At 31.9% G+C, this 11,192-nt stretch overlaps 1 protein-coding gene across 4 annotated transcripts; it reads left to right on the forward strand.

The window, feature by feature from the left end:
• Positions 1-1,787: 1,787 nt before the first annotated feature.
• LOC110611630 (dihydrolipoyllysine-residue succinyltransferase component of 2-oxoglutarate dehydrogenase complex 1, mitochondrial-like) lies at positions 1,788-11,035 on the forward strand. 4 transcript variants are annotated; one of them, XM_043954937.1, is made up of 15 exons: positions 1,788-1,944; positions 2,109-2,174; positions 2,252-2,326; positions 3,762-3,822; positions 3,913-3,940; positions 4,600-4,667; positions 6,052-6,126; positions 6,222-6,277; positions 6,371-6,415; positions 6,522-6,779; positions 6,904-6,998; positions 8,943-9,033; positions 9,140-9,250; positions 10,183-10,377; positions 10,633-11,035. In XM_043954937.1, exons 2-15 carry the CDS (start codon positions 2,121-2,123, stop codon positions 10,822-10,824), a joined length of 1,404 nt encoding a protein of 467 aa, XP_043810872.1. In that variant the 5' UTR covers positions 1,788-1,944; positions 2,109-2,120; the 3' UTR covers positions 10,825-11,035. The 4 variants fall into 4 exon arrangements, with proteins under 4 accessions (XP_043810872.1, XP_043810873.1, XP_043810875.1 ...); XM_043954940.1 differs by having other exon boundaries at positions 1,794-1,861; XM_043954938.1 differs by lacking the exon at positions 2,252-2,326.
• Positions 11,036-11,192: the final 157 nt, after the last annotated feature.

The following is an 11,192-nucleotide window of genomic DNA, read 5'->3' on the forward strand; positions in this document are numbered from 1 at the left end:
CAATATTAATTTTATTTAATTTTTATGATTATTAAAATTTTAATTTTCAATTTATTCGATTTGATTTTAAATTAAATCGACTGAATGCTCACCCTATTATCTTTGTTGGTATATCTACTTTAAAATCTTAAAATGAAGGATAAGTGATTCATAAACCTTAAGATAAGCCACATTATTGATAATTTATACAAATTAATAAAAAAACAGTTTGATTTGTTGCTAATTTTATTTAAAATTTTGTTAATTTTAATTTTAAATTTTTATAAAATAATAAAATCATACCCATTTAATTTTGTTAATTTATAAACAGGAAATTTAGAGTATAATTAATAAAATTTAAAGTATATTTAATAATATAAGTGATTAATTTTTATTTTTTATAATAAATTATTAATAATATGATTAATTTATATTTAATTATTATAATTTTTAAAATTAAATAAATTATAATTATAATTTAAATATTTAATAAATTAATTTTAATTAATATAAAAATATAAATATATATTCCACTTATAAAAGTTGATATAGCACTATATTAAATGTTGGAACTTGGAAGAGTAATTCTATTAGTGTAGAGACAGTGTAATTGTACATTTATTAGTAAAATAGTTGTCTCTTCCAACGCTCACACTCTTGACATATATAGAAAGAATATACATATATGGAAAGAATAGAGTGGCTTCTGATTTTATACTTCCTTTGCTCTGTATATCTCTTAATTTTTTATCGTTATAGCATAGTGATATTTTTGCTATTCTTTCTCCGTGTGTATATAATATTTTCGTTACCTATGATGTATAATTTTTCCTCCACCAAGGAGTTTTTAAACTTAATGAAATATTTTGGAATGATGAGTTTTCACTTGAAGTGATATGATCTTGCTAGAATAGATTCACAAATTTTTATAATACTGTTTAGATCTTTTAGATTTTTCAATATAGGAAATTAAGATAATAATAGCATTTATATTGTATTTTAACTCATATTTATAGCAAGTTTCTTACATACATATTATACGACATTATAATATTTAAGTAAATATTATGATTAAATTTCGTTTAAATGAATTATTACCATAAAATTATTTTTTATATGACGTATTTTTCGTTCAATCTTTATTGTAATATTTTGATCTTGTCAATAAAAAATTGTGGAATGAACTTTTAATAATTTGATTTTTAATATTTAAAATTAATTTAAATTTAAATAATCAAAATTAAATTATGGTGTAAATGCTAAGAGAAAGGACACGAACGTTTATTCAAACCAAAACGTAGAAAATATAGAATTTAATTAAATTTTATAATTCATTTAAATCAAACGTTGTTTTTATACTATTATGTGCATATTTTACACTTCTAATAGAAATTATTACCCATTATATATATATAAATATAATATTTTTCTACTTACTTTCAAAAAAAAATTTTTTTTTTCTACTTATTATACGAACCATATTTAACGGTTACTTCTATTATATTTTACATATATTTAAATTATTAATGATTAAATCTTAATAATTGCACCATAATTGTTTTCGGTTAATTTTTTAACACCAATTCAAACACACCCTTATTTTTTCTTATTTTCTCTTCTCAATTCATTTTTTCCTGGTGAACATTTCTCTTCGCAATTCAGTTATAAAATTAATCCATTAATTTTATTTAGTTTAACAGGCACGACGACGTTTTGGAAGAAGCCACCAGAGCATCCCGTTTGAATTTTACATTTTTTTCCAAGTACTAACCAATCAAAGTGCGCCACGCAACAAATCGTTAATTTGCCACAGCGAGATCGTACAACGTGCTCAAAATCCAGCTTCGTGGCGTCTCTCTCTCTCTCTCTCTCTCTCTCTCAGGTGAAACCCTACTTCATCATCTTCATCTTCTTCTTCTATTATTGATTCGCACTGGTCACAGACTCCCCTCTAGCTTCACTCAGGTAAAATCTAAATTTTGCTTTTCCAAATTTATCATTCCATTCACAGAGTCGAAGCTCGTGTTATTGTCTAATCCATAGATGGATTGATTGCTCGTATTTATCTATTACTGATTATCTTGAGATTTGTTAAGTGATTTTGTCTATTGGTTTTGATCTGGAAACAGAGATCCAAGGCAATGATGCTCGGTATTTTAAGGAGAAGAGTCGCCACTGGAGGCTCATCTTATACGGTTAGTCTTTTTTTTTTTTTGGTTAAATACATTTATTGTGCAGATTGCACGCTTATTGAATGGAATTTGTATATTAGATTTTGAGGCAGTCCTTGCAGAGCATTCAAACTGCGGCGTCTACTCCTAGAGTTTTCTCTCTTCCCGAGAAGGAGGTAGTTCGCTCGCCCCCCTTTCCCACTTCTTATACACAAAAGCAAATTTTTTGTCTTTATTGAAGTAGAATAGCAGCGACTTGGAAGGGAAAATAACTAGGAAGTCCCTGCATTTTGACAAAATTAAACTACTTGGTCCTTTTTTAAAACACAACTGAATATCCCTTTATTTTCTAAAATAAAACTATTAGATCATTCTCTTAAAAAATGTCAGTCAACTTATGTTATACTTGAAATTTTATATTATTTAGTCTTGGTATTTTAGATATGGTAAACAACAGAAAAGAAAAAAAAACCAAAACTTGGTCCTTTTTGTCAATTATAGCAAATTGTTTTAATATTCAATAAAAATTACTCTCCATGTCTCATAATTTTTATACACTTTTACTTTTTCACACATATTAACAAATATATTTTTTTATTAATTTTCTAATTATACATGTCTTAAATATATAAAGTTTTATTAAATACTGAGAGATGTTGTAGGATGTTTCTTGAAAATAAAATAAAATTAAATAGGGTTATAATGTCAACTTATATATTGCTATAGTTTAAAAAGGAAAAGTGGACAATAATTTTGGGACAACCAAAAAAGAAAAGATGGATAAAAATTATAGAATGAATAGAGTAATATTTTATTTTTCTTAATATAATAAAAATATAATTTCCTCTCTCCTTTATTTTTTTAGAACATATTTATAAAAACTTATGAAAATATAATAATTTTTTACTTATCCAAATTAGAAATTACAAATAAGTTCCATAAATATAAGGGGAGGCGATTTTTTTATTATACCAAGTAAAATGAATATTAATATTATTATATTAAGTAATAAAAATACTAATTTTGACTTTTTTAGATAAAAAATAATCAACCAGTTATAACTATACAAAACCTATAAAACTAGGCTATAATTGATAAAAATCGAAATGTTTGGTTTTTAATTATCAGATTTTATGATACATCAACAACCATAATTAAAATAATATATATATTACATGATGTCATCAGCCTAATCATAATTTTGATCACGGGCTGCAACTAACACAAATATTTGAATATGTATGCTATTTAGCCTGTAATTTCTTCCTCTAATGCTAAAACTTGTTGACTAACTCTTTTTAATTGAAGGATGAGAGAGTTTGATTTTATAACATACATAAGTATTTTAATTAGATTTTAGAAATAGGGGCTAATAGTTATTTTTGACAAAATGGAAGGATCTGATTGTAATTTACCAATGCTGGAGTTGTTTTGTCCTTTTTTTATATGTAGCTTTGCATCATATCTATTTTTTGGCTGGTTAGATGTTAACCCCTTTTGCTGGTAGTCAAATGCACTTTCTCTTGATTGGCTTTTTGTTGGAAGATTATATTGGGAGAGAGCTCTTTTTTATTATTATTATTATTATTATTTTTTTAATTATATGAACAGATTTTACTTCATCCAAGAGGTTTTGGGCATGTCTGTAACTTCAGCCATCTCACTTCACCTGGTAATTAGAACTACTTTTTGTTGTTATATGGATAATGATTGTGTTGATTGCTGTAATGAGTTTTGAACGATTTTTATCTGGTTGTTGTAGGTCGTTCAGTTAGTTCAGCGTCTATGAGGTTAGTGACACATCATTCTATTTCTATGATTTTTATGGAAGTTTCTTTTGAGTAGGGCTTTCAGAATCATGATTTAGTATGCAAGTTGATGGATTTGTGATTTAGAATCATGCTTGTAATGAATCAGAAAAGAATTAAAGAAACTGGTTCATGCTAAGCCTTGCTGCAAAAGCAGGTCACCGAGGTTTTGGTGAAGTTTCTATACTGTCATTTAAGTTTACAGACTTTATATAAGTCTGTAGTCAACCCACTGTAGAAGGGATCTAGAAGAGAATTCATGCCATGCTGCTGTCACAAGACATCATAAGTGGCGGACAGAAGATATTTCTCAATTGAGAGTCTCCTTGCTAAAGCTGACTGACTGAAGGAGAGAGAGATTGTAGACAAGGGAGGCATTTATGGTCTTTGCTGAATATTGGATAAGCTGTGGACAAGTAAAGCTGTTTCAAATAGATTGTTTCTCCCCTTTAAAGAACTTAACAGAGTGATGGCTAGATTAGATTTGCCTGCTCAGTACATCATCTAGCTTTTATTTCACAGTGAACTTCCTTTAATAAGTAATTTCAATCTAATTTTAGTTATCTAGAGAAAGTGAACTAGATAACCGAAGAAAAGTTTTATGAAAATAGAATTGTCGATACAGTCATTCTTTTATTCAGGGATTTTGCCAGCATTGAGCTTGTGGCTCCCAAGCAATTGTGGAGCAGGCCATTTTCTTCAGATGGTGGTATGATTTCGACTGCTTTTAGCTAATTTTCTTTATTTGTTCTCATATGTGTACCCTATGATATTAGCTTTGCTGTAATTATTGAGCCACTTATAAGCTGAGGAGGATTTACATGCTGAAGCTAGTTCCATCTAATTCCAACTTAAGCAATTCTTCATGAAGCTGTTGGGAATGTGTAGTCACAGGAAGGGTATTGCATATAGAATGATTTGAATCAAGCATATGAATCAGTTAATTGTAATACTGAATTTTTATTTGTATCTTGTATTGTTCCATTAACAGTTCACTTCATGATTCGATAATTCGTTACTCTTTATCTATGATATGAAATATTTTAGCACTTAGATGAGTCATTTGTAAGTAGGTTAATGAGAGACTCCATTGATGAGGCTTTTCCTAATAATTATGACATGTGCAAGTATTGTAGAAGCTTTTGGGAGGTGTACTTTAGCAATAAGCGCATTGTAGTAAGGAGTTAAATATAAGAGAAGGAAGAAGAGTGCAGCAGGTGGAAAGGACTAAATTGATGAGCTGGAACTTTTTGTAGTTGGATGAGTATTGAATGGAGGAGTCGCTGGCTTGGAGGGAAGAGTAGTTACTAGTTAGCAGGTTGTTAGGTTTCCCTTGATACTTTGGAGCTGTTCCTCCTATTCATCATGCTAGCTGCTTCTTGACTCAAATTTTTACAGAAACCTTAGAATAGAACAGAAGTAGAGAAGAATAGAGAAAGGAAAGGAGATAGAGAAGACAGAAGAAGAGAAGATTCTAGAAAGAGAGAATTAAAGAGAGTAGAGTAGAGAAAGAACATTTATGATTGTTATTGAATTCTGGAATGAGCATTACAGGCGACCTCCTATCCTTGATTTTATTCTTGATAACTGTCCAACATCTACAACTGATGTGATACTTTCCTACCAAAACTAACAGCCTGCAAACCACTCTTCCCTAAACAATGACTCCTTATTCAATACTCATCCACCCACAAACAGTTCCAGTTTTTCAATTCAGTCCTTCCGCCTGCTGCCTTCTTCGTCCTTCTCTTATTTATAACACTAGGTTTCAACTGAGTGGATGAGTTGACTTTTGGTAATGATTTTTACCATTGTCATGGTGGATTACTGGTTACTTGCACTCTTACAAATTAGTAGTTACAACATTTGGGATATGATAGGGATGGATGGTTTACAGCCACTTCATCAATACATTGAAGAAGCAGGAAGTAGCTTTGTTGGTTCTTTGGTAGAATGGTGTGGATGTTGAACCTATGATTTCCAACTGTTTGAAAAGGAAGCTATCGCATTCTGAAGGACCATGCAGCTAGTTCACATTACACTTTTATTTTATCTAAAATTTGATGATTTTTCATATTATACATCTGGTGCAGGGGATTCGATTGATGTTGTTGTGCCTTTTATGGGTGAATCCATCACCGATGGCACCTTGGCAAAATTCTTGAAGAGTATGTTTTCCAAATATTTTTTATTTCTTTTGCTGGCTTGCTTTTTCATTATTTCCTAGTTCTTGATGTGTGTGAATATGATATCTCGAGAGCAGATCCTGGTGATAGGGTAGAAGTTGATGAGCCAATTGCCCAAATTGAGACAGATAAGGTACTTTTCTTTCACAATCACCCCCTTTTTTCTCTGGTTGGATTGAAATCCGTTTATGTATCTAATGCATATGAAGATTAATTTTTGTTACAGGTCACAATTGATGTGGCTAGTCCAGAAGCAGGTGTGATAAAGGAGGTAATACTTGTGTTGTTATTTTTATTTTCTATTTGTTTTGGGTTGGGTATGAGTTAGCTGAGGTTTCAATGATTTGATTCTAGCTTTTGTGTGTAATTATTGGCAGTTTGTAGCCAAGGAAGGGGAGACTGTCGAACCAGGAACTAAAGTTGCTGTTATTTCAAGGTCTGGCGAGGACGTAGCTCATGTTGCTCCCTCTGAGAAAATAGCAGAGAAAGCTGTTCCTAAGAATGCATCTGCTCCTCAAGAAAAGAAAGATGAAAAGCCTAAACCTACAATGGAGAAGTCTAAAACAACAGCACCACCACCACCTAAACCCTCTGCAACAGAACCTCAGCTTCCCCCCAAAGAAAGAGAAAGACGAGTAAGTACTTTGGTTTGTTATTATAAATATATAATGTTCATTAAAGAGGTTTTCATTTATTTTAAGCAAGTTCAGGTTTGTAAACAGCATTGAGGGTGTAGGCTTCATACTTTCATGATTGCAGGTTCCTATGACAAGGCTCCGAAAAAGGGTTGCAACCAGATTGAAGGACTCTCAAAATACATTTGCAATGTTAACTACATTCAATGAAGTTGATATGTGAGTTCCATTAAAGTTTTATGGATCTGGTTACTTGTAGTTCTTCATATTTTGATAATAGTTTTAAAGTCATTTATACTATCTTTGGAAGCATATAACTTGATCATAAGAGCATCAATTCATACTTTTGTGCAGAAATTAATATCATTTCTCTAAATATGCATCTGGGTTGTTTGCTAATCATTTATAAAGAATTAACTATTTGTTTGACGCTGTGAACTAGTCGAGACTATGCTCATTCTGTATCCATGTGTATTAAAGGCTGTTATTCCTAAAAGGCACGCACCCTCTGGTTAAAGTGTTACTGCTTGGTTGGAGTAATGTTTTGATGGATTAAAAGAGAAATAGGTCATATCTAGGTTTTGTTTGTTTATGTTGATTCTGGATGCTAAGTCTAAAGCAGAGTCCTGGTTCAATAGTTTCCTGCTTTTAGGTTATGTTTCATCAATTGCCTCGTTATCCTTGCCTTAAATAAAGATACATGTACGAGTTGAATATTATGGTGTCTCTCTGTCACTCACTCTCTCTGGTGTTGTGTGTGTGTGTTTGGGGAGAAAGTAGAAGCAAGATTAGAAGAAGAAATTAGAAGAGAGAATCCGGAAGAGAAGTTAAGAGAGAAATGTAGTTCTTTATTTATTCAGTGGACAAGACTTGCATTTTATCAGTATCGAATTTGCACTTAGTCATTTTGTTTAAGTGATAAGGCATTTTTCTAGAACACTTAATGTACATCTTCCCTCTTTGATGATAGAATCATTTTTGTCCTGTATCTACTCCATTTCTCGTACTCATGTTCTTTCAAAAGTGTAATGTCAGAGGATTCCAACTCAAATCATAGTCCCTCGAATCAAATTTAGAACAATCAGCATATTTTCATCTTCTTTTTCAACCAACTCTTTCTTTGCCCTTTACAAAATTTTTCTCAGAGAGCAAACCCAAGGATTTGACATGTATTTCTAAATTGTGAATTAATTGGTTAATCTTAACATCTTGATAATGTTGTGCTCAAGACCTGATCTTTTTTCTCAAGTTTGGGAATTGCTTTTTCTTCCTAGTTCTTCACAATACCATTGTTCAATGCAAGAATTCATATTACTGGCAAGGACTTGATCATCATTCCCATATGAAATCAGAAAACTCTGCTTTTTTTTTTTTTTTTTTTTTTTTCCTCAATTTGGAACACTCCAAATGCTTGAAGATTGGTTGGCGCTCCTGTTGAACATTCTTATCAACAGAATGATCAATTTCTTGGAGCGAATTATCATATCTTTGTTGAAATGCCAGTGGAGATTTTATTTGATTTACTAAAATTTGTTGGATTTTTCTGTCATCTTCTTTCCTGCAATTAGAGGGCTGAGAAACCCCAAACAGCTTGAAAAACTTGATTTTCTTCTGGTCCATCAGGCTCACCTCTTGTTTCAGTTCTTTTTGCAACTCCCAGTTCATATCTTGGAACTACAGCTCTCAGGCTTGCATGTGATTCTACTGGAGTTGAGTCTTGGAATATTTCATAGACTAGTCATTCCTTGCCAGCTTATTCTCCTTAATAAACTCAACAATCATTGGTCCCCAAACTCAAATGGTACCATTTTGTTATGGCAGTGCCATAATCCAACACAAGAAAAGAGGAAAGGTAGAGTGACGTAGAAGAAAGGGAAGGAAGGAAGAAGTTAGAAGAGAGAATCCGGAAGAGAGAAAGAAGTTAAGGAAAATGTAGTTCTCCATTCAATAATTGGATAACTGTACTCTTGCATTTTTTCATTATTTTATACTCTTCAAATACAACTTTAGCTCGCTAACTAATTCATCTAACTGACAATAATTTCTCCCTTGTCACAAGGGGAGGGCTGGAGAACTGGGTTGTTGGGAGGCCAGTGATGTAGCTTCAAACCTGATTTGTTATCTTCAAATGGCAGTTCTTCATTTCTCATGATCATTTTGCAGGACTAACTTGATGAAGCTCCGGTCTGATTATAAGGATGCTTTTGTCGAAAAGCATGGAGTTAAGCTGGGCCTTATGTCAGGTTTTATAAAGGTATTGTGCAATATGTCATTAGGGATAAGAAAAAACAATTTGCAAATATCTAATAATCTAACATGTATAATTCCTTATCTTTTTCCTTGTCTGTAAAATGCTCTAGGCTGCTGTGAGTGGGCTCCAGAATCAACCTATTATAAATGCAGTTATTGATGGTGATGACATTATATATAGAGATTATGTAGATATCAGTATCGCTGTTGGAACTCCTAAGGTTTGTCTTCATCTCCCAAGCTCATTAGCTTCTTATGCTTATAAACTTCTAGGCATTCATGTTTGTGGTTACCTCTGGTGTGTAATTTTGCATTCTTTTCTTTCATAACCTATAGATTTTTTTAAAGTATCTTCTAATGAATGTTTTCCTTGAAGCATTAGTAAAATTGTACCAGTATAGTTTGAGATCCTACTGAATTCAGTTGACAGTATAGAAAAATGTTTCTTCCTCTGCTTAGTGATGAATTCTTTTGATGGAACAGATGTGATCGTTCTGGTTGTTAATGTGGTTTATTCAAATAATCAGAGGATGTAATATGCATTTTTTTTGCCTCAAATAATATTTCTAAGTTTGAGCTCCTAGGTTGCTAGTATTTCATTGAGATATGCTCTCTTCTGAATGCAGTGATTTTCTTGGCCTACAAGTACTATTGTTGTGCCTTTATAATATTTGTGGGCATTACACGTTCTTTGACGTTTATGCTAAGGTAGACTTTCTTACATTAATTTGCATGGATTTATCCTTGCTCAATTATATTATGAAAGTAACAAGAATAAAACCCTTGCTGATGGACTTTTAGATCAAGTCATTGAAATTTTTTTACTTCTATTTTTTAAATAACTTGGTGGTTTAAATGCTATCTTTTTATTTTCATTTTTATTTATGAAAAATTTGAATGAAAAATAAGAGAAATAACTGCTATGCTTGTATTAAAGCTTCAGTCCTCCAGTCCCTGCATTTGAAAAAAGAGAAAATAACTACTAGTATCCCACCCCTTCTTTCTATTAGCTGAAGTCGCATATAAAATTCTGAAAAAAAGATAAAGAGGAAGGATATTTATTTTGGCTTTAATCATAAAAGACAAGGAAATGTTTATGTGAATTGGATTCTTATTCCTATGAGGCTTAATGTTTTCGATCTATTCAATCCAGGGTCTGGTTGTACCAGTTATTCGTAATGCCGATAGGATGAACTTTGCCGAGATAGAAAAGGAGATCAACACCCTTGCAAAGAAAGCAAATGATGGAACTATATCAATTGATGAGATGGCTGGAGGTTCATTCACAATATCTAATGGAGGAGTTTATGGAAGTCTTCTGAGTACTCCCATCATTAACCCTCCTCAGGTTTGTTTCTGCTTGGGTTAATGTACTTTACTCTTCTTTCCAAACTTAATGCTATAAATCTACCGCTGGCATGGAAATTGTAACAAATTTAATTGAAAATGTGTTTGTGATTCTCTCGAATGCACCAACGATAATATCTTCTTGGACAATCCATGCGTTGCACATTGGATTGTTCTATTTTTGACGGTCGCAGTATTAGGTGCATCTGATGATGATGAGATCAAAGAGTCTAATAATTGAATATTTAATTTGCAGTCGGCTATTTTGGGGATGCATTCGATAGTGACCCGTCCAATGGTGGTTGGAGGCAATATAGTGCCCAGGCCAATGATGTATATTGCTCTAACATATGACCATAGGCTGATTGATGGAAGAGAGGCAGTTTTCTTCTTGCGCCGTATCAAAGATATAGTGGAGGATCCACGCAGGCTGCTTCTTGACATTTGAAAATTCAAGCTAAAGACTTATTGTCAATTTCATCTCAACAAAGGGCAGGAATAATACTTTGATATCAAAGTTCTGTTAGGTTTTTGTTTTTTGATCTTGATTCTCTGCTGTAACGAGTTCTTTTGCGGCTTGCCTCAATTCAATTGACATCAAGATAGTACATGGCCTTATTTTATTCTGAAATGAAAATTTCTGTTTCTTTGCTTTTTTACTTATCGAGGAAATCTTACATTGCGGTCATATGCATGTCATTATTTCCCGACTTTTATAAATTGTTATGCACATTTTTTTTTTAATTCTCTTTTATTTTTGTCTGGCAGGATTGAGTAAGTCGATTATGCAGGTTGGAATAAGATTGAACATGAGGA

The sequence above is a fragment of the Manihot esculenta genome, chromosome 3, assembly GCF_001659605.2.
Source record: "Manihot esculenta cultivar AM560-2 chromosome 3, M.esculenta_v8, whole genome shotgun sequence".
Lineage (NCBI taxonomy): Eukaryota > Viridiplantae > Streptophyta > Magnoliopsida > Malpighiales > Euphorbiaceae > Manihot > Manihot esculenta.

Bases quoted from the DNA above. Each gene is read 5' to 3' on its own strand.
- LOC110611630 (XM_043954937.1), top strand. From the start codon at position 2,121: ATGATGCTCGGTATTTTAAGGAGAAGAGTCGCCACTGGAGGCTCATCT. The intron at 3,941-4,599 runs GTTAGTGACACA...TCTTTTATTCAG, and splicing joins GTTAGTTCAGCGTCTATGAG to GGATTTTGCCAGCATTGAGC. The intron at 10,378-10,632 runs GTTTGTTTCTGC...TTTAATTTGCAG, and splicing joins CCATCATTAACCCTCCTCAG to TCGGCTATTTTGGGGATGCA.